Below are 22,159 nucleotides of genomic sequence, written 5' to 3'. Positions count from 1 at the left end.
CCAAAGCTTGTACAGTCGAGAGTAGGAAAGTCAATAAAGATAATACGAATGGGGGTGGCCGCTGCCGATGCATTATAATACGGAGCTAGATCAGAGGGTTGCAATTAATCCATGGTTCACCACTTTTTGCCCGAAATAAAACACACTTTGGCATCTCTGTACCCCTTCACACTATAGATGCATGGCTCTTGAAATGGTATTGAGGCTTGCCACTAGCATTAATCGAGCGAATGCAGTTACTGCGGAGTAAGATTGTGGATAGCTTCATGCTTGTCTCATTCTGATCCAATCACTCTAAATATGATAGTGGCATCTAATCCACTTAGACACCGGTAGGGGATAGCAAATTGGTGCTAGACCCAATATGACTGATAGGAACTATGGCCGAAGCAGCTAGTCGTAGTACGTCAAGCTCTTGACACACTACTACCATTTACGACCATTTCATGGAGACTAAGCAAGTGAATATCACAGACGAGGTCAGACGCAGTGTAAAACTTGTCACTTTGAACAGTATGCATTATAGGATGTACTATCATGTAAAACCAAATCGCTTTCTTTCATATCAAATTCGTAAGATCTCAAACTCCATTCCAGTAAATTACACAACCTCTCTGGACTTGTTCTCAACATAAACAACCTGTCCCTGAGTATTCATAGCAACGCTCTCCTTCTCGTCGTACACGGCATCCTGCTGCTCAGCGTCACGGTTGCCAAACAAACCAATCTTGTACCAAGGAAGGTCAAAGAGTCTGTCCATGCTCTCAAGAGAACGACCAGCAGTCTCAGGTACTGAAACAACGACCCAAAGACCACCCACAACCAGGATAGCAGCGTAGGTCCAGAAGGTGCCGTTGGGGTTGATTCCACCCTCGGATGATGGCAAGAGCATGTTGGGAGTGGCTCGGCTGCTACCGTATTGGCAGAGGAAATGCAGGGTCATGGCGAATGAAGTACCGAAAGCTCTGACACGGAGGGGGAACAACTCGGCGGTGAGAATGTAGGACATGGTGTTCCAACCAAGAGCCCAACCAATACCAGAGATGTAGATCATAGCCATAGCACCGCGAGCAGCAGCGGAAGAGCTGTGAGGCTCGGGGACAGCAGTGAGGAATGAGCCAACGTAGATCATAGCAAGAGCCTGCAGGGCAATGCCTCCGATAAGAGCACGCTTTCGGCCGATAACATCGACAAGGAAGAGAGCGCAGGTAATGGCTGAAATAAGCTTGACAATGCCGAAGAGGGCTGTAACAAGCAGACCAGTCTCAGAACCCTTAATACCGAGAAGGGCGAAGAGATCGGGAGCGTAGAGAGTGATAGAGCCGGCGCCAGACCACTGAGCAAGGACCTGGACCATGCTGGCGAGGTACAGACGATAAAGGTTGCTGCTGTTGAGGAAAAGCTCCTTGCATGTACCGAGGAATGAGCTGTTGACACTCTCAAGCTCGTGCTCGTGGGCCAGCTGAATGGCGGTGATTTCGCGGGTAATGTAATCGGACTCGGGATCTTGTTGTCGGAGGCGAGCCATAACAGCAGTAGCCTTCTCGGTTTGGCCCTTCTTGATGAGGAAGCGAGGAGATTCGTCGACGAAGAAGCTAAGAATCAGAATCAAGCCTGCAAACATGATGTGAAGGCTGGTAGGAACGAGCCAGCGGGCGTGAGTGTTGTCGCCCATGTGAAGAGAGCAGCCGTAGTTGGCGAAGTAAGCCAAGACGATGCCGAGATAGACGAAACCAGAGAATACACAAGTGCAGAGACCACGAACAGCCGTTGGGGCGATTTCGGCGAGATAGACGGGACCGACAACGGCTGTTTGACCAACTCCGAGACCTGCGATGAAACGACCGGCGTATACGGCACCGAGACTGCCACCGTTGGCCATGAAGATGACAATTCCGACGATCCAAACAATGCAGAGCTGTCGAGTAGCCCAGATACGTCCGATTCTATCGCAGATGAGGAAAGCACTAGAGTAAGAGAGTCAGTGGGTACTTCGTCAGATTGCATAATGACCTATACTTACATCAATGCGCCTCCAACACAACCAATCTGAACCATGGCCGAAACATTAGCCTTGATGTTGGCCTGTTCGACAGTCGAGTAATCCTCAAAGTGGATGTATTTCTTGAAGTCCTTTGACTTGAAAGCACCCGAGATCAGACCCTCATCAATACCACGCGCCGCACCCATGAGGCCGAAAGCAAAGACAGCAAACCATAGTCGCCAGTTAAAGACGCCCTTTGGCTCACCGACATCGCCCAGCTTGAAGATGTTGACGGGCTTCTTGACAACGCCTCCAGCCATTTTGATGGGTTTACTGAAACTGGAAGAGGGGAAGAGATGGGTTGGCTTGTCTGGGTGGTCTTGACTCTTTAAGCTTTGGATGCTTGGTCTGGACTGGACTAGTGATTGGGGAAAGCTTGGGGTCGAAGGGGGACCCTGATCTTATAGGGGATTGAAACGAGGTGTCACTAAGTCGGTTGCCCATGGGGTAAATCTTGATTCGGGTGATTTACCCCGTGGAGATTGAGAAACGGTTCGGTTTGTCATTGCTGGGTTTGATGGAGTTGGTGATGGCTGTTGATGGAGACCGAATGTGTGATTTTGTTCCCGCGGGTAGAATTCGCCGACGAAAGAAACGGGGCGGGATCCCCGTTTATTGAGCATGATACCCGTGCGAGTGCGGAGAAGATTGAGTTGGTGGCGAGTCAATAGATGAAGGGAGCAGTGTTACTCCCGAGAAGGCTTCCAGAACACTACCGGTATAGTGGTATAGCACACGCAAGCGTCGAGCACTTTGAGCTTTGAACACTGCATCTAGACTCACTGCACCTCATCTGATCCCATGAGTTTGAGATGAGATCACCCAAGTCCCCGTGTCCTACAGGGCCATCTCCGCATTAACAAGTTAAGCTTCATCGGTGACCCCCGCAACCTCCAACTCTTCTCGTCCTAGCTTCTTTGGACTTTGCCAAGACGGGGCTTAGATCGATGCCAAGGCCCATTTTTCTCGGCACGAACGGCACATAAGAAGCCTTGATGCCCCGGCCTCGTCCTCCCCTTCATCGTCACTCATTTGCTTGTGCTCCTTCGCTCTCGACTCACGAACCCACCTCTGGCCTGATGTTGCTCGCTCCCGCGGGTACGAACCCTGACATTCATGGTCCCGCGGATGCTCGCTCGTCGATTTCTAATGAAGAGACTTCCCGCGGTTGAGGAAGAATTCGCTCACGAGCTGAAATCTCGAATTTTTTAATGTTTCCTCCCGCGCTCGGGAACTCTTTCTTTTTGAATCTCCGAATTTTCAGACGATTTGCGAAGAATATGACGAATTATTACTTACGAGCAGATATTGCAGTTCTCGGCGCTTTCAGAGAGATTGAGGAATCGTGATTGAATTATTGAAGTTCCGCGCTGCATCAAAACCAGCGGTTGGCTCATGGAAATGCGCTTATTCAGGTGCGGCTTTGCAGAGTTCCCGCTGTGCGGCTGAGAAATATCATCCAGGCATTTCCCGTGGTAAGGTGAGGCTCTGCTCAATGACGGCGAAACCAGTTACCCTAGAAGCGATATTTCAGTCACGAATTAATATTTCAACGACATAAAGTCAATGCCGCAGAAAAATATAATTAAGAAACTGAGAAGCAAATATGATGGCTTATTTATGCTTTTCCCGCTGTTAAGTTTTATTATGCTCCGTTAGAAAATATGTTGCTTCTGGCAAAATTCGTCTTGGATCCCAAACGTCAATAAATTCCATGTCGCATCGTCAATATCACTAAATAAAACTGAGAGGCGAATAGCACGTTCATCTCTATTCTCTAACATTCAACGCCGAGATCGTAGTCAGGTCTATTCCCTTCATTTGTGAATTGAAAGTCTTGGATCAGACTATCAACTGCCTGTGCAACCTCACTGGGTCGAGAGATCTGCGGACTATGCCCAGACCCCTCTAACACACGAGTATTCCAAGCTTCACTCCCTCCACTTGAAGAAATCATGCTCTCCTGGTCAGAAAAGGGAATGACGGCATCTTCTGTCGCTTTGATATACGCCAAGCGACCTATGTAAGCCTCTTCCTGCCAAGCTTGAGGAGGGACGATGCCCATGTTGGCAGCCATACTCTGTGGCTGCAGCTGAGACAGTGCCCATTGTGCCTGCTGGTCCGAAACATCGGGTCGGTAGAACAGACTACCAGGGTCTTTGGCGACAAAGAGTCCGGGAGAAGGGGTATCCCAACTGACGTAAGGAAGACCACCTAGGCTGCGAATAACAGCGCCTTGATCCATGCCTCCCGGAAAGATGTACCCGCAGAGGTTGATGAAGCCCAAAACTCCACCTGGCAGGTTGTCCCTAGCCCGATCGGCAATAGACAGTCCGGTGATAGCCCCGCAGGCGATTGGTCCGCCATATGAATGCGCCAGCACGACGACTTGTTTGCCTTCCGCTAATAGTGGTTCTAGGACACCTCGCGCGTAGGCTGCATCGTCCAGTTGTGTCTTGCCCGCTTCGCCGGATACCGAGGGAAGATCCAGATTCTGAGTGGCATATCCGAGAGACTCCAGCTCAGGGATTTGGTACTTCCAGGCCCAGGAGCCATGCCAGGCGCCGTGGACGAGAAGGATGGTGGGCTTTTGGGTGGACGACATATTGGCACAGGATTGGGAGAGTTGTACAGAAGAAGATGAGATTCGTAAGATGTTAAACAGTCGGTCTTGCTGTCAAGGTGCGCGAATAAGCCCAATTGGCATCTGTAGACTATAATCTTACGGCTTACGTCACAGACAAATGAGTCTGGCCTTGGCTGTCAAGGGGGAGGCAAGGAAACTACTGGTAGGGTGTCTAATCTGAATAGGTAGAGGTAAATTCAGGATAGAGGCAGTGAACGTTACATTATTTTGGACTATGTGTTTTTGGCACTTTAGTTCAACATCTGAGGTTTTTCCTGAGCTGGATATTGTGTACACTAGACCAGAACCAGATAGCTGGACCCTTGATCGTCCAGATGAAAAGCGCAAAGTCTGAGACAACGCAACTTGGGCAATGATTGGTGTACTCCAGGTGGAGCCCCGTTCTGCCAAGACCCTTGTTCAAGTCGCTTGAGCTTCATCGACGTCGACGCTGACAACCTCGTTTAGTTATTTCCATTGTCTTGGTTCAAAAGTGGTGAATCGATTGACGGAATATGATCAAGTAATCAAAATGCGGGCTCTGTCATTTATTCATGACTAGAGACGGAGAATCCATTTCAGCTGCTCAAGAGAACAGTGTGTGACCTGATCATGTCCAAGTCGAGGCTTGTCACCGGCGCCACCAACCCCAGACCCCAGACCAGTCCGTGTGAACCAGAGATTGAAAGAAGCACCATCGATTTCACTTTTGCCAAAGAATTGGTTCGCCAGTCGGTCGTGTTTGGTAAATACCTCCTCTTTTCTTTGCAATTCCTCTTGCCATCTCTACTTGTCCTGCCCCCTTTCCGTGACGGAGTGATCCCAGCATGTTCCGTTGCTTCTGTTTTCGTTATCATTACTTCTTCGCCCCCTTGTCGCCTCTCTACTGACCCGTCGTTCCCCTTGGACAAACAGGCCTCGGGATCCATCTCTTCACCCTCCTCCATTCTCTTTTGTGCCATATAGGTATGTCTACCCATACCTCGGGTTGAAATTCTCGTTACTCACAATACTTTGGATTTTGAACTTGCAGTTTCAGACGGCACCAGTTCGCTCGATATCAACGCTTCTACCCTACCCATATTTCCTCCGCCAGCGGATGTCGAGATGTCCTTGGACGATGACGATGAGCAAGACAATCCACATCAAGACTACCGCGAGTTACTCAACGACGAACGCTGTGTCGATTTACTCGATCAAAGCGCCTGCCACGAAACCCTGACAATAGCACGCCCGGCACACTCCTGATATGGCAAGCCAATATCAAGAGATGCGAACCGCGAGTGAAAGCCCTCTGCACCGAGATCGATCGCCGACTCTACGGAGAGTCTCCCCGCCCTCTACCCCACGTCATTGCGGCACAATACCTCTGCTACAAACAAGCCTTTCATGGTATCCCTGGCTATCATGTCTGGTACCTCTCTGACGGTCAATTCAGACGGTCAATTCACCGAAGAGGGCTATGACCCTGATGCACAACATAAAAAGTGGCTAAAGTCATTGATAAATGCCTCGAGGCTCTTCAGAGTGCCGAAGTCGCCATCAACGTGAGCCGACCGCCGCTCGGCCCCGCGTCTATCACGGCTCAACGGACAAACGACACCCTCGTCTTCGCGCACAATCGCCTGTCTCATATCCGCGAGATGACCTTTACGAACGAAGATACGACAACCATAGCGAAATCTATCCTGTTATGTGTCTCCAATACGCTCATGAGTGTGCAAAAGATGGTGACTGAGTCTCTGGCGGCGTGCCCAGATGCTCCTTCGCTGCTTATCTCCGCCAAGAAAACCTCCTGTTCTGTCCAGAAAAGTATTTTCACTGGAGTCAATGGCCTCTCCGACAAGAGCTTCCAGTCCAAGGTTGCGCCCAAGATGCACAGCGTCCGCTTCTATGTGCACAACTCCCTACCTACCGACTACTTCGTGAAGAGTCAAGACCTGCAAAGGTGCGAACAGGGAACTGCTTGCTACCCTTGAGATTGCCACTGCTACCAAACCTTTGGCCAATCACAACGTTTATAACCATATTAACAAACTCAAGGTCGACCCCTTATCCTACTTGGACTCATATACCGGCCATAGCATTCTTCTTGGAGACTTCAACTACCATCACGAGGACTGGAACGGCGATCAAAAGACGGAAACGAGTACGTCGTGCAAGAAGTTTGCCGAAGGCGTCAAGGCACACAACTATATACTGAAGACGAAGCAGGGCGCGATAACCTACTCCAATTCCAAGGATGTATCGAAACGCAGCTCGACCATCGATTTGACCTTTGCCAAGGAGTCGATCAGTGCGTCCATTGGGTACTGCGAAGTGCTCCAAGTACCAGGGTTCCTCAGTGACCATCGCGTCATTGAAACATCGGTCAAGAGAGCGGTGAAGACGGATGTTAAGACTATGCCCTGCTGGCACAAGATAACTCCCAACAAGTTCCAGCGTCGTCTGAAGCCCCGCCTTCCACCTCTCGATAGCCTGGTTGGCAACGAAGAGCAGGTTGTTGCCTTCTTTGCCAAGGTCATAGATGCTCTACACGTCACTATGATGGAGAACGTGCCTAGGAGGTCTTGCGGTCTCAGACCTCAAGCTCAACGAACCATGCAGTTGGCATCCAAGTTGAGAAAGCGACTTGCAGAGTTGGACGATCTCAAGAAGAAGGATCAGACGCCCAAGACATTGAAGAGGATATTGTTTCTCGAACGAGACATCGACAAGTTGAACACTGAGATGTGGAGTGAGTCCGACCGCGACAAGACTAGACCCCCCTCGGCGAGAGCATTCTTCAATGTGTTCAGGTTGGCCAGGGGCAGATCTCAACCACTTCAGTTCGCTCAGACCCCAACACTCAAGTACGAGGGCGACAGTGATGCTGGTAACGAACCGCAACTTGCGGTAATAGATGAGCAGAAGATTGAGATGATCAAGAAGGTCAAGTTCCGCAACAACAACAATCCCGAGTCTACGAGGATCTTGGAGGAGCCTGGTCCAAGGCACGATCCCAAATAGAGAAAAATTTCTACAATGCCGGTGTCGCTTCGTTGTTGGTCATTGCATGGCAAGTTTCAATCAATCTCAAGACATTCACAGAATCATAAGCGTAAACGAGCAAACCTCGAGCTGCAAAAGAAAATGAGTGACGGTTAAATTATATGTCATATGTTAATATCTAGATAAGCCAGACCCATCTGAAACCTGCCCAGAACTAGCTGGGACTCATATAAGACCCAAAGAGAATTGAATCAAGAGGCCAACATAAACTGATCGAAAGGCTTGCGTAGATGTACCCAACTTAGCTAACCTAAAGCTTTTCATCACTTTGAATGAAACGACGCCCATTCACTTTCCTCGATAAGATAACGACTGACCCACTTTGTGAGTCACGAGAACGCACTGAGTCACGAAGAGTCTAGACCAATTCCAGTCTACCAATCATTGTTAGCCTTTTATGACCCATTGAGTATTTGAGTTACACGACATGATTGGGTTTCTCGTAAACCTGCAAGCAAAGCCCCATTTCCATCTCAGCCACTTTCATGCAATTTCTCACCAGCCTCGGCGCTCTCATTGGCATAAAACAATCACGCCGGTAGCATTCACCTCCAATTTGCAGTGTCGTAACAAGCAATAGAACGTTTTATTCTCTGTGGCCATGACAGCCAATCAGGCTCTTGCAATGAGAGGCAAATTCAAGCGAGCCTCGACTCCCAAGGTCAGAACGGGATGTATCACCTGGTACGTTGATAGCTTACCGCCTCGTTTCTCGTAAAATATCACTAATTGGGAAACACCACAGCAAGTGAGTCCAAACACCCTCTCAAACCCTCCTGTATAAAGCTCATACTTCTCCTCCCTTTAGAATCAGGCACTTGAAATGCGATGAAGCAAAACCTTTTTGTCGACGCTGCCATAACGACAAGATGAAGTGCGACGGATATGCACCACCTAAGCCCAATGCCTCCAAGCGCTCCAAGCGTCGAGAACCCCCCTTGAAGCCTGAAGTAACCGTGTTGCTCCCACTGCTTTCTATGCAGACCGTTGACCAACTCTCGTTGTTATCAGACTCTGAAAAGGGCTACCTTCAACATTTCCTACACTGGACAGCGAAACAGCTTTCACCCTCGTCTGCTGCCATGAACTTCTGGCTCGAGTACGCCCTTCCGATGTCATATCACTACGATGCTATCCGGTACAGCATGATTGCAGTTGGGGCATCTCATCGAGCCTACATGGCTCAAAGCCTACCATACTCCCGCCCTGATCATTTGCAGCGTCCTGTCATCCAGCACTACAACAGAGCCATATCTTCGATTCTTCCTATAATGTCTGCACCGTCGAATGAGAACATTCATTGCATATTAATCTGCTGTCTGCTGTTCATGACTTGTGAGGGACTGACTGGTCGGTACGATGAACTATTGCAACATCTCGCTGCTGGTGATACGGTATTTCAGTCACTGCGTCGCCAAAATACCTCAGATGCGTCGGATATGCTAGAGGGACTTGTTGACATGTTCAGTGAGATGGGTCTTGCATCGTCTGGCTTTATGGGAGACCATCCTCTCTCGGGTATCAAGAAATGGTGTCGTAGTGACACTAGCACTGAGAGGAGCGTTGACTCGCCGTTCGCAACTCTCGGCGAGGCATCATATGCCTTGCATGAGCTAAGACTGCACCAAGACTTCCAGCCATGGAATCCGGAGAGAGAAGACGGGTCGGCCAATGACAGCGCGTTTGAGGATATGCTCCGTCTCTGGAATTCCCGTTTCGAAGCTCTGACCCAACGATTGATGCCAAACTTGTCAAATGATGAGATAGCACATGTCCAAACTTTGGAGCTCCACTATCAGTCTCTGCAAATGTACATCAACGCATACGATAACAAAGGACGACAGCCTCCCCATCCGTATAAAGCCTTCATAGAGGCCGCAGAGAAAGTAGCCGCACCTTTAATAGCGCTAGATCAACCTACATTTTCACTAGACGGATGTCTAGTCTCCGGTCTATCATTTGTTGCCATCTCGAATGAAGGCGGGGATGAGAGGCTGCAGGCACTTGACCTCCTTCGCAAGCTGAATCACCGCGAAGGCATTTTCGACAGCAACGATATCGTTGAGATGCATGAAATGGTAGCCATGGAGATGGATTGGGGATCTGGCTCTGATTCTGATTCTGACTCGGATATTGAGGAACCTGATCCGCCGTTAAGAGCACCGAAAGGAATACCGCAGATGCTTGAGGTGCTTGCTCGCAAGACTGGGACGCCGAGCAAACGACTGGAAGGCCTCTACCCATAAAAGGGTGCCACGGTCTATCAGGGCCACACATATAACACATCTCCATAGTAATTTTTCAAAACTTATGAACCTTTTCCATGGCATATATGACCTGAAAAAGGAGGGGGATGCAACTTTCTGTCCTATCATGGGATTTGATGTAGCAAAGTAATGCCTCTGTTGCATTTCCCAACTTTAGTGGTATGGTGCCTCGCAAATGTAATTAACCATTCGGGAATTTCAATAATAAGTTCGGGTGACTCCATTTCACGCATTGGAATTTGATTTACAACGATAGAGGCCACGAGGATGTGACACTGATCAAAATGCGCATCATACTGAGGGCAAACCGGCAAGTGTTTCAAGTTCGACAACATTCAGCAACCTATACCTTCCTGATCATCTAGTCTATTTATTCTTAGTAGATAATAGGCTTGGGTAAATGCTCACATGGTCTTCCGGCATTCCAGCTCTACGCTGGATGTATAGGCTTTTAGGCTTCAGTCATCCTATTAGGACGTTAAATGCAAGAGTTAATCCACTGTCATGAGATGTTGATTCAAGGTTTCCAATGTTATGTTCATTTCAACTATTGACAAGTGAAAGGCTATGTACAAGGTTTAAATGCAGCACAAGATCCAGCTATTTACAGTCTCATCCACCAGCGACTGAAGTCACTTATAGTGTCTTCTTAGCCCAGCCAACCTGCTGGTTACCGCCATCGAATACGACGAAAGCAGCCTTGAGAGCAATGTCTCCAAAGATGTTGATGCCAATGTCGTCGCTAGGCTGGATACCACCAAGGCAGGTAGTAGATCCGTCCTGAACAGGGGCATAGTTGATGTAAGAACCAGGGATGGTGATGGTAACACCGCCAACAACGAAGCTGAAGCTGGGGAGGGTAGCAGAGCAGCTGAAGACATATCCACCGTAGCTAGAGCTGTATCGGGCACCGCTGACCTTGGCATAGTATGCGGAGTTGACATCGTCGGGGAGGAGGAGGAGAGTAGTGCCGGTATCAGCGATACCAGTGATGGGGCTTCTATTGATGGCAGCAGAGCCGATACCATAGCCAGTGGAGGTAAACTCCCAGAAGCCGTCGGAGGAGTCAACGGAGGCATACCCAATCTTGCCAGTGTAGGCTGTGCTGTCGATGAAGCCGAAGTTGTACTTTCCGGGCTTCTGGTGCTTCAGATCAGCGGTGAAGACGGGTGAGCTTAGGGTGCTGGCAGCATTGTCGAAGAAGGTCTTCTGCTGGGTAGGCTTGACGGTGTTGATGGAACTGAAGCCAAGGCCGAGAAGACCATCGAGGCCAGTCTCTTGCTCGAACTCGGAGGAGACCTTCTGGGCGGCCTCAACGGCCTGGGAGCTCACGACGAGGCCACCGACGGAGACCTTGTCCTTGTAGACATCTCCAGAGGAGGAGCTTCCGTCACCATAGCTGATCTTCCATGTAGCGCCGGAAAGCTTCTTGGCTGTGCTGCTCTTTGCGGGGTTGTACTCATCGTGGCCGCTGCTACCAGTGGTCTCAGTGCTGAAGACCCAGAGATCGGAAGAGCCAGTGTCGAAGTCTAAGTTGAAGGTCTGAGCAGGAGTACCGATTTGGACAGGTGTCAGCCACTCAACATCCTCGTCGGAGGGTGTAGTGGTGGCACTGCCACTGCCATTCTGACGCTTCGAGTGAGCGTGAGGAGGTCTCACGGCCTTGACAGCCTTCTCGAGGCCCTTGGGAAGAGGAACGCCATACTTGGCGTAGACGTGGGCGAGGGCGAGAGGACCGTTCTTGATGAACTTGGGGTTCTTGACTTGCTCAACGGTGAACTTCTTGTCCTGGGCAGCAGGGGCGCCGAGGGCAATGGAAGCAAAGGCCAGAGAGGCTGTGAAAAGAGCGTGGATGGAAGGCATCGTGATGTCGGTGAGAGGCTTAGAGATAGAGATGAGACCAGAGAAGAGTGAGTTAGGGATGATGATTATTTCCAAGATGGACGGTTCCTATATCAACTTATATATTTCTGCTGGCTCGACGGAGTCTGACATTGATAGAGCCATTCCGCCATATATCCATATGGTGATGCTTCATCTATCTCTGGCTCACACCTTACTCGGCTTCCAACATCCGAGCCACCTTCCGAGAAAAGAGGTGCATCTCTGGCGTGATTAGTCCCTTTGATCCGCGCGATAGATGCCGGACCTAAATTCCTTGGCTGATCTGTCTATGCAGCCTCCCGTCCTTGGCATCTGTTTGGCTTCTTGGCTGCTTCCATGAATCGTGGCGGCCATGAGGTGGCTGCCCCACCAAAGCCCCAGCGACCCCTTTACCTAACAAAAGGTCTTCTTCAGGCATCTTGATTGCAGGAGCGGAATGAAGACGTCTAGTAAACAACGAGCAGTTCCGCCGGGGTGCGACAGGGGGGCATCACCAGTCTTGGCTTAAGCACCTACCGAGAAGAGATGCTACCGCCGACTATGTCCGGAGAATTCGGCATTGCTAAGGCCCTGATAGGGAGTTGGATCGGGACTCGGCAATGGCGGCGGAGGGACGTTTGTTATGGGTGCAGCTGAGACCTAGGATCTATCCGTGATTAAACTGCTTTTGTAAAGGAACTATTGGTTAGTTTATCATGTGAACCTTCAGGACATAACCATTCTAAAACGAGTAGGGGTTGCCAGTAAATGATGCTATTGGTTGAGGCGGCGGTTACGATAAGCGTAATAGACAAGTTAGATTTCGTGATGCGGATACCCCTGCAGATCATACCTTATCCGCTCTTAGTCGCGTGGGTTAGTGGGTGCTGAACGGCATTGCTCTTTTGGCCCTAGATAACATTAAGTCATGCGTTGACGACCTCTTGACTCCGGACGAGTCGCTTCTATGCAGATCATTTTGGAGGCCGTGCGCTGAATCATCTCACCCTGAGAATCGTTAGCTAGGTGCTATTGGGCATCAACAACTTTCACCGAACCGAGCAATATGAAGACAGTGTCACAATAATTTCATTCAATCATGCGGTAAATACCAACATGCATTCCCCAGCTCCTGTCAAACATTCATGAAACACTGGAGTTCACTTACTCTTCAGGGTAGCTAGAGACACCATTACCGAGGCCTCTCAATACCCCTGTCGGGATTTCGGACGACATACAGGGGTTGTCCAAGCTAGACGCTTTGATACAACACAGCACTAACAAAGTCCCTTAAACCAGGCTAAACTGAGTTAAGTGCAAAAGTCCTGTATTATCATTCTTAGACTATAGCAGATAAGAGATGTTGCAATCACGATGGCTGTGACTCCGCCAATGAGCACATAGTTTCCGCAACCTCATTGTAGAAAGCTCGTATTACCGATCCCTCCCTATGATCCAAATCACTGTTCAGGCAACTCCTTACCGCCTCTTGATATTCTGTCCCCATGAAGTGAGCTAGTCTGTCGTCTACCCTGCTGAGAAGCACTTCCTTGAACTTGGCGGGGTTCTCATCGTCGCGACGTAGACTCCATGCTACGCGCCATAGACCAACTTCAAGAAGGACGACGCCGAGGCTGTAGATGTCGAAGCCTTTGCGGTATGATTCTCCTGGAATTCCTTGTGCTGAAGGATGACGATATAGATTGAAGCGTACGCTTTGCTCGGGCTTTTCGGTGGTCTCATCGGCTGTATCTGGCCGTGAGAATTCAAAACCGACTAGGTATGGCTGAGACCAGATGGGCTGATTACGACGCACTGGAATCATGATATTGTGGCTCCTGATGCTCTTATGGAGCCATCCTAATGCATGAAGGATAGCCAGTGAGAGTGACAGGGTGTAGGCCATACGATATCGATCACCCAGTGTTGGTAGAGTCTCAGGCGTTGGTGATTTGATCAACGCCTGTAGAGATACCAGATCTCTTTGTTCACTGGTTCCCAGAGGATAGTCAAAGATCAGACCATATCGAGTCTTCTCAATGTCCTCAAACACTCCCAGGCAGTGGAGAGTCAAAAGCTCTTGGGGCTTTGCATCGGCATGCAAGAGTCGTGAAATATTCTGGATTCTTCCTCTAAGCCTGATCCCTTTCTGTCCTTTCCAGGTAAGGTCATAACGTTTCCACTCAATGACCACCGGAGTTTTGGAGTCAAGTGTTCCAAAACTTCTTAGCCCACCAGCGACGTCGTCATCTTTCAGAACTTTGACTCTGTCTGAGCGAATGGTGAGATCAGCATCGCCAGTACTGTTCTTGAACGCTGCGACTCGCTTTTCCAAGTCTTGATCTAGGTCGTATCCTAGCTGGCGAAAGCTAATAGCTCGTTTGAGCTTATCAGGCTGTATCACATGTTGAGTCGAGTCGCTGTCCTGAAATAGTACTTGCTGATTATTGCCGATATGCTCTAAGGACAACACTGTTTGTGAAAGGGCGATATTTGGATCTCGAGTTGGTAGCAAGCGATACAAGTCGCTGAGAACTGCGCTTATCTGCACAAGCGTCTTGTCGTGTTCTTCGGCCCCACCAGTCACCAACTTCAGGCGCTCGAGTGCAAGTTCTGATCCCGAGGCCTCCCGGAGTGGCTCCAGTGATTCGAGCAGTATTTTTACTGTTGTTAATGAGGCGAGAACAGCATCTTTGTGTCTCTGAAGAATCCGTTGCTTCTGGATGTCGATTCGCCTAGAGGTCGGTTGATCGAGCCAGTCTCTCTGCCACTGGTCTAACAGAGCTTCTTGGAGTATAAGCTTAGTACGGAGCAGGCCAAGATATCCATCGAGACCCCGTAGCGATTTCCATAGGCCATAAATCTTTGAGCAGGCTGTGAAAGCGTCTATCAGGCCACCGAATGCTCCGATTCCGAGACCGGCCGCTCCGACCTGGAAATCAACTAAATTGCTCACCATGTTGGTACTGGGTCCCACGCGAAACAGACACGTCGGATTTCTGATGATTTCAAGAATAACACCGGGAATATGAGAACTTGAGCCGCAGCATATCAACTGCGGGGTTTCTGCATCTTCGTGGCGGGGTAAATTGATAATCCGGTGAGGCCTGCAAGCTGAGGTCATGTGTAACCTCAGAATCATGATATCAACCTCGAGGGATTTACGAGAAGTCGGACGCTTTTCATCCTGTAGTATAATCAAAATGGAGTTCTCTTCAGCATTCACCTTTCGGCAACAGCCTCAAGAGAATCAACAGTCCACTAGTGCAGAGCCTATTCCCGTTCCGTCTCCTGGCATTCACTGCCCTCACTTTGCGGGATTTATAGCTGTATCCTTCGCAAATGGTCATAACACTATTGGCCTGCAGCCTGTGATATCGAATGCCGATCCCACACTCCAAGATGTATCCCTTGGTGGTGGCTCGTTCGACGTTCGAAAAGTCAAAGCGTCTTCCTTTCCGATTGGCCTGGGTACGGAGATCTTGAAAGGGCGCAAATATGTCGCCGTTAAACATCCAAGAACGCAAGATGATGGTTCTGTGTCATTTGCCGACATAGCCTTGGAACTACAGATCTTGAGGCACCCTCCTGTCCAGAAACATGAGAACATTGTTGACTTATTGGCTGTCATGTATCATGATACCGGAAACCAGGAGGGAATAACTGTTGTTCCTGCCCTGGTACTTGAATATGCTGAGTATGGAAGTCTCAAGTCATATCAAGAAGCAGGCTACGCACAGTCGCTGCATGAGAAGCTAGACATTGCTATAGATACAGCCAGAGGGCTTGAAGGCCTCCACGAAGCAGGAATTGTTCATGGTGATGTCAAGCCCTCCAATCTTCTCGTCTTCAAACATCCAACCAAAAAGACCCTTGTTAAAGTCAGCGACTTTGGCTTTGCGATGCCAATGCAAGGAGGCCAGCTCATCGGAAGCACCGAGGTCTACCGTGCACCTGAGGCGGAGACAGCACATTCTAATAGCCGATACCTTCGCCAGCAAGACATTTACTCTTTCGGCTTGACGTTATGGACGATTATCGGCGACGGAGTGGCTTACCACAGCACTTTACCAGACGGCGATAAGCTGGAGAGTATCTGGAAACTTAAAAAGACTAACCTGATAGCGAGCCTTGCTACTTTCAATGTCCTACATCGTCTGCGAAACGAGAAATATCCACTCATGACTCTTGCGAAACTCATTCTCACATGTTTGCAGTGCTCTCCAGAGAAGCGATTCTCAGGCATGTCTAAAATTATCGATCATCTCGAAATCACAAGGTCTCTTGTCAATAGCACGGATGGGCGTGATACTCTAGATGCCAGCGCTCTAAGAGCTGCGCTTCCTACCTTCGAGAGCATCGTGTACAGAGCCAAGATCCCCACGACAGATGATGAGAGATCCGAGAGGACGATCCTCAAAGGTCTCACCACCGTGGTCTTTGCATATCTCCGCCAGGAGCTCGGTCTGCAGAACACCCCGGCAAGCATTGACCCATGGCAGATATGTAATATGATGACTCACTTCTTGCCAAAAGCACATGAGCGTTACTATTCCTCATTCAGTCAAGACGAGGCTCCTTTTATCGCTGCGCTCCAGGGAATTTCAAAATCGAGACTTGAGAAGACGATGTCAGAGCTCTTACCTACCATATCGCAGCTCTTACCTAGGGAAGCAAATCCAAGCGAACCCAGTGGGACTCAGCCCATTTCGGCTGTGAATGCATGTTTACTGGTCTTGGACTGTGTTGGTCTCTTAAATGAGCCATTCAACACCGAATTGTTCTCTTTGTTAGTAACCTACCTCAGCCTATTATCTGACCCAAAGCTTGTTTTCAACCCCTGAATTCAATCTTGGGCGCTAAGCTAATTCATGAACAGGGTTGCCACCAAGTCGAAAGCGGAGCCGATGCAGCTTTTTAAAGACCAAGACTTCATCCCTAATGTATGTTACAATGCCAACGCTTGCCGAAAGTGGAACTAATTCATACAAGATTCAGAAAAGCTCAAACATCTTGCAAAAGACTCCAAAGCCCGTCAGGGTCGCTCTTTTTAACAGCTTAAAATCTATCTTTGAGACATCCGTCAATCAGAACGAAAGAGCGCAAGCCGCTTTTAACATCGCTGGTGCCTACATGGACGATATAGGAGTTACGTACGACCTAAAGCTAGCGGCTTACTATATTCGTCAAGCAGCCCAGCTCGGTTCCGACGAGGCCCGCACCCTCTATATATCCGTGTTCTCTCACGTTCCTGACCACGAGACTCTGGATAAGGAGATGTTACGTACCTGGCTTGTCGAGTCAGCTAAAGCCGGAAACCCAATTGCTCTTCAGAAACTGAAAGAGAACTGGCCTTCTGACTGGCGCCAACTGAAGCAGAAGGTCCAGCTCGATGAACTAACTCGTCTCGAAGCTGACGCAAACACAGCTGAGGACTTGTTGTCCATGTTGGAAGCCTTGTCCCTGAATGAAGTCGAGTTCTCTTATTCCAGAGATCTACTTTTGTGGAGTATTGTTATGGACAAGCCAGATGTGACGGCCACCTGTCTAGATCAAAACCATAAGTTGAACCAATTGGTCTTGCAGAATGAGGAGACACCTTTACTCCTCGCGGCTCGCCTTGGTCGAAAGCGTGTTCTGGAGACGATATTGCAACACCCCAGCTGCGGGATTGCTGCACAGATGGCGGACGAAAGAGGTATAACACCTCTTCACTGGCTCTGCTCTTTCGAAGATGAAGACCATGAAACCATCGCAAAACTTCTGATCAGCAAAGGCGCCGAGCTAAATTCCCCTGCTAGTACAATATCACGCACCCAATATGGGATTAGTGTTGACGGAGATGGTATTCTGGCTCACACACCTTTGCACTGGGCTATCACACAGAAAAGACTCACGGCAGTAGACGTTCTCCTCAAACTGGGCGCAGACCCAACATTCTGTATGGAAGTAGAGGACGGGGAGGGGTCGCACCTCTCACCACTTGAACTGGCATGTGGGCTTTGCTACTCACCAGTTGTCGAACGGCTTCTTCAAGAGCCGTTAGTTCAGCCGGAGGCCAGCAAGCTAAAACCAATGGTAGGTGGAGGCGAACTGTTGTATTTACCTCTTTTCCATGTTATATCCGGAACCCCTCGTTGGCAGCGGCTGTTGACATTGGGAGTCGACTTTGAATTGGAGACAAAGAAGACCATGAAAGCCCTGATTGAGAACGGCGCACCTACTGATGCTGTCTTGCAACTCGGGGGCAATGTTAAGATGGCAGCAGTGCTTGCAACGGCGTACCATCAATGCGCGGCAGACCTTATGATTTCAGGTCTGGAGTTCGGCTTCGCGAATCAGATCAACGCGACATTCGGCAGGATATCCAGTGGAGGCTCGGCCCTCTTCCTGGCCATTACGCATGGCGATCGTGATATGTTCAAAGTCCTTGTCGACGCTGGTGCAGATGTCAATGCGGTAGATGCTGATGGCCTGAACGCGCTGCACCGTGCTGCCAAAGAAACAGATGACGTCTACTTCGTTGAGAAGCTTCTAGAAAAGGGCCTCCAAGTCGACCCTATCACACCAGAGCTTTTCAGCGCTTTCTATACTGCCACTTATAGTGGAAATCTTGCTGTTGCCCAGTATCTCTTTGATCATGGCGCGGATAGAGATCGCATTCCGACGTCGATGAGGAAGAGCATAATGTCAGACATGCTCTTAACAGGTACTAGGAATGCCCTTCATCGGGTAAAGTTCTTGCTCAGTCTTCCGGACAGCAATGGCTCCGATGGCTTCTTAGTAAACGTCGGCCATGATACCTTTTCCTTGTTCCACTTCACCATTAAGTACATGGGGGAATTCGCTGAAGATCATGAGGTTGCTGGAATTGCGATTGTCGAGCTTCTTCGGAAGTACAATACTCAAGAACAGCTTGACAACACAGCGGGACCCTACAAGATGACAGCTATAGCAATAGCCGCCGAATCTGGCAACTATTTTGCCGTGAGACGATTTCTCGAGTACGGCGCAAACCCAAATATTCCGGATGAGTATGGCCGAACGGCATTGGACCTCGTGTACCGGAGATATTGTTATCCAGAATGGCTTCCGGCTCTTAAAGAAGCAGATTTGGACGATGAGAGGGCGGTGAATAAGATTCTGAATGCCGCGAATGAGAATACGACTGAGTTGATGAGTCTCCTCAAGGAGCATAATGCTGAGACGAAGAGTTGGAGTGCGCCATCATGGATTGAGACTGATAGTGGATTTCGTAAATTGGACTGGGTTTTGGAGCGCCTGCGCAAAGAGCGTGGATCTGATGGGTAGAGTCAGGTCAAAGGGGCTCAACCATCGCCTATTAACAACAAGAGATGTCTATTTCATGGGTATGTTCTGAGTTGTTATGTACAGTCTATAATTATACTATCTATATGCTCCTTTATTAATTATTCGGGCAAGCCTTCTCAAATGTTGAGTATGGTGAGTTGTCCCGCACGATGTAGACCTCTCCCACCAATATCAGACAGCCAACAGCCATTGAGATAGCAATGATGGGAAAGTTGACTCGGGCGAATTCGTGGCTCTTCACGTGAATGTGCTTTCGAGCAAGGATATCTCTCCAGAGAAGGCCGGCTAGTGATGCGCTGAAGGCGGTGCTGAATGCTCCGTAGTTGACTCCAACAGCCATACTGTAGATCGTGCCCCAGTATGTTCTGTCGCTGATGAGTTGGGCGTCGTGGCAGTTGATTTCTTTCCAAGCTTGGATGATACGTGATAGCAGGATAGTGGTGCCAATGTTGGTGCCGGAAAACTTTGTATCGTCAGGATTTTCCCAGAATCATTGCGTTTGAAAGGGACTTACGTTGGACAAGACACACGAAAGGAAGCCCATTCCTCCAATACTTCCAACTGTGCCAGTACGTTTGGACCAATGATACCAGCCATATGCAAACACGTTGACCCATCCCTTACTTACTAGTGCCTGGACTAGTACAAACATGGCGAAGGCAAACGGAACCAATGCGAATGGAAGATGAGCCATGACGGCCATGACTGTTGGGAACGTCTCTTGCAGCCACAAGTAAGCCCTTTCGAGCGATGCATACCCTTTTCTAGCCTCGGATAGAAGAGTCGATCTTTCCTCGGGTTCTGTTTTCATGGGTCGAGCAGCCTCAAGCTTCTCTGGCTCCAATTGAGGACTTGGTAATGTTGATAAAGCTCCGGGATGCAGTGTGTTTTGGTCGCTTGGTGATGATGGACCTGAGTTGGGTGAATGGGGTAATGATCCTGAGATGATGACAGGACTGTTTCCGGCGGTGTTTGATAAAATCACTTTGGGGATAGAATGTGAGCTGGGCTGGTCATTGGAGGTTTGTAACGGAGTGAGAGAAATGCCATGAGACTGGCCATAATGTTCGGAGGTCTGGTTATCAGGAAGACCAGTTACCGTGTCGGTATCTGGTTCAGACTTATCCTGTGAAGTCCCAGCATATTCTGCTGCAAATCTTGCGCGTTCGGCTCTCGCACGCTCCATCTCTCGTCGATAATGAGCGGCCGTTTGCCGCGTCTCCTTGCGATGCAACCACCCAAAGCCTAAATCCCAACAGAACATAACGAACGCTGCTGGGAGAGTCACCCAGAAAACGGGGTGCTCTCCACTTCCGGCGCTAGCAGCATTGAGAGCTAGGACGGTGATGAGCGTCGCGGACATGATTAGCGCACCGAACATGGCGCCCTTCTTGTCAAGAAAAGGATTCATAATGTACGCAAGTGACAGCGTCATGCCCTCGCCTGCACTTTCGGCGTCTTCGACTTGGTGCTGCACGTAGGGGATGTTGGGGTTCACGGGCCGTTGGGCTCTAGCCTCTTCTGGTAAGCTGTGCATCTCAATCTTGGAAGGGATAAGCTTTTCGTCGGCGAAGATGACGTAGAGCAAAAATGGGAAGAGGACAACGGCGGTGACGACCACTGGGACTATCATGTTGGCGGTGTAGACGATGAACTTGATGTCGAAGGCTCCAGCGAGGACGAGGTTGGTGGGATTTGACGAGACAAGAATTGCTGAGGCGATGTTGGCGATTGCGAATTGAGTAAAGATCCATGCTCGCGGACTCGTGATGTTGCTCGATACGCGCGTCATGTACGCGAGGAATGCCGTTCCAGATAAAATGATGGGATCATTGCCGATGAAGCTGCCGAGAAGAAAGAAGAATGAATAAAGGTAGAAGAACAGTCGATGGCCAACTTTTCCGCCCCACGACAACACTTTGAAGGCCAGCCATCGAATGATACCCGATGCATCGATAGAGATAGCGATATAAGCCAGAGTGATGAAGAAGACCATAATATCAATCGGGTGGATATTATCAGCGCCTATCGTCCCATCGTAAACCTCTTGGCGTCCTATCGCAGAAATAGCGAGTAGGAAGAGATCCGCAATCAAAGGCGCCGTGATGAAATTAACAGGAAAAGTGACCTTGACAAAATACTTGGAACATCTCGGTTTATCATGAAGAATCGCATGATGCGTGCTCGGGGGAACAACTCGCAGCTTGACAGCTAATCTGCATATTAAATTGACGAGGGATTTTGGGATGTAGATGGGCATGTGAAATGGCCATAGTACGAGAATGTCTGTAGAACCGGGTCAGTGCACGCTGTGTATCCTGTGAGAGGGTGATTCTTACTGGCGAGTACAAAGACTACCAACGTTACTATTGAGCGCCATTGTCGTATCTCGCTGGTGTCCACGCCTTTGACCATGATTTCGGCTGAGGGAATTCGATCAACTCGATTTTCTTCAAAGTCAAAAGTGGCACTCTCAGGTTAAATACAGCGAAAACCTGACGACGAATGGTGGGGCGTATCCAAAGTGGGCTTTTTACGACAAGTGGCCAATTGAAAGGAAGAAGAGTGTCGTAGTGTCAGCATCTTTCGAGGTAAAGGACCGACAGTAGCTTCAGTTCGATGACCTTCTGCCGTTCGATCTCTGGCTGAAACAAAAAAACAGGGCTGACATGAGAAACGAAGGGAGAGAAAAAAAAGAAGAAAAATTGTTCTAGAAGGGTTCGCTGTTCTTTCTGGTGACAGGGTACATTTGTTGATGCCTAACGCAACGCAGTATGCAACCCGAGCTATGCTTAGAAGAGACTACTCTACGCCCCCTAGACCAAGCACACAGCGCTCGTGGCCCCCAATCCTCGCCCGGCTCAAGTGATCTTTGTGGCTGTGCCAACATGTCAGCTGAATGCTCACCACTCGAAAAGTAGAAGCCTAGCCATTAATGACTCCCCAGTGACGTTTATGGTAAGGCCTCATCGTTGA

General features: G+C 49.3%; 8 protein-coding genes across 8 annotated transcripts; 3 read left to right on the top strand and 5 right to left on the bottom strand.

Moving 5' to 3' along the window:
* Nucleotides 1–601: 601 nt before the first annotated feature.
* On the bottom strand, nt 602–2,304 carry FPRO_06690 (uncharacterized protein; the record flags this gene model as incomplete). Its single annotated transcript, XM_031228368.1, has 2 exons — nt 602–1,967; nt 2,024–2,304. 2 exons carry the CDS (start codon nt 2,302–2,304, stop codon nt 602–604), a joined length of 1,647 nt encoding a protein of 548 aa, XP_031078712.1.
* Nucleotides 2,305–3,821: 1,517 nt separating this feature from the next.
* FPRO_06691 (uncharacterized protein) lies at nt 3,822–4,649 on the bottom strand (the record flags this gene model as incomplete). Its single annotated transcript, XM_031228367.1, has 1 exon — nt 3,822–4,649. One exon carries the CDS (start codon nt 4,647–4,649, stop codon nt 3,822–3,824), a length of 828 nt encoding a protein of 275 aa, XP_031078711.1.
* A 1,428-nt stretch (nt 4,650–6,077) lies between these two features.
* FPRO_06692 (uncharacterized protein) lies at nt 6,078–7,679 on the top strand (the record flags this gene model as incomplete). The annotated part of the gene is made up of 3 exons (XM_031228366.1): nt 6,078–6,111; nt 6,159–6,595; nt 6,714–7,679. 3 exons carry the CDS (start codon nt 6,078–6,080, stop codon nt 7,677–7,679), a joined length of 1,437 nt encoding a protein of 478 aa, XP_031078710.1.
* Nucleotides 7,680–8,590: 911 nt separating this feature from the next.
* On the top strand, nt 8,591–9,967 carry FPRO_06693 (uncharacterized protein; the record flags this gene model as incomplete). The annotated part of the gene is made up of 1 exon (XM_031228365.1): nt 8,591–9,967. One exon carries the CDS (start codon nt 8,591–8,593, stop codon nt 9,965–9,967), a length of 1,377 nt encoding a protein of 458 aa, XP_031078709.1.
* A 657-nt stretch (nt 9,968–10,624) lies between these two features.
* On the bottom strand, nt 10,625–11,851 carry FPRO_06694 (putative aspartic proteinase precursor; the record flags this gene model as incomplete). The annotated part of the gene is made up of 1 exon (XM_031228364.1): nt 10,625–11,851. One exon carries the CDS (start codon nt 11,849–11,851, stop codon nt 10,625–10,627), a length of 1,227 nt encoding a protein of 408 aa, XP_031078708.1.
* A 1,369-nt stretch (nt 11,852–13,220) lies between these two features.
* Nucleotides 13,221–14,810, bottom strand: FPRO_06695 (uncharacterized protein; the record flags this gene model as incomplete). Its single annotated transcript, XM_031228363.1, has 1 exon — nt 13,221–14,810. One exon carries the CDS (start codon nt 14,808–14,810, stop codon nt 13,221–13,223), a length of 1,590 nt encoding a protein of 529 aa, XP_031078707.1.
* Nucleotides 14,811–15,054: 244 nt separating this feature from the next.
* FPRO_06696 (uncharacterized protein) lies at nt 15,055–19,162 on the top strand (the record flags this gene model as incomplete). The annotated part of the gene is made up of 3 exons (XM_031228362.1): nt 15,055–16,640; nt 16,731–16,794; nt 16,844–19,162. 3 exons carry the CDS (start codon nt 15,055–15,057, stop codon nt 19,160–19,162), a joined length of 3,969 nt encoding a protein of 1,322 aa, XP_031078706.1.
* Nucleotides 19,163–19,277: 115 nt separating this feature from the next.
* On the bottom strand, nt 19,278–21,598 carry FPRO_06697 (arsenite efflux ArsB-like transporter; the record flags this gene model as incomplete). The annotated part of the gene is made up of 3 exons (XM_031228360.1): nt 19,278–19,646; nt 19,698–21,469; nt 21,523–21,598. 3 exons carry the CDS (start codon nt 21,596–21,598, stop codon nt 19,278–19,280), a joined length of 2,217 nt encoding a protein of 738 aa, XP_031078705.1.
* Nucleotides 21,599–22,159: the final 561 nt, after the last annotated feature.

The sequence above is a fragment of the Fusarium proliferatum genome (assembly GCF_900067095.1).
Source record: "Fusarium proliferatum ET1 genome assembly, contig: FPRO_scaffold003, whole genome shotgun sequence".
In the NCBI taxonomy this organism is placed as follows: Eukaryota; Fungi; Ascomycota; class Sordariomycetes; order Hypocreales; family Nectriaceae; genus Fusarium; species Fusarium proliferatum.
Note: the sequence above shows the minus strand (reverse complement) of the source record. Positions and strands in the feature narration are given on the sequence as shown.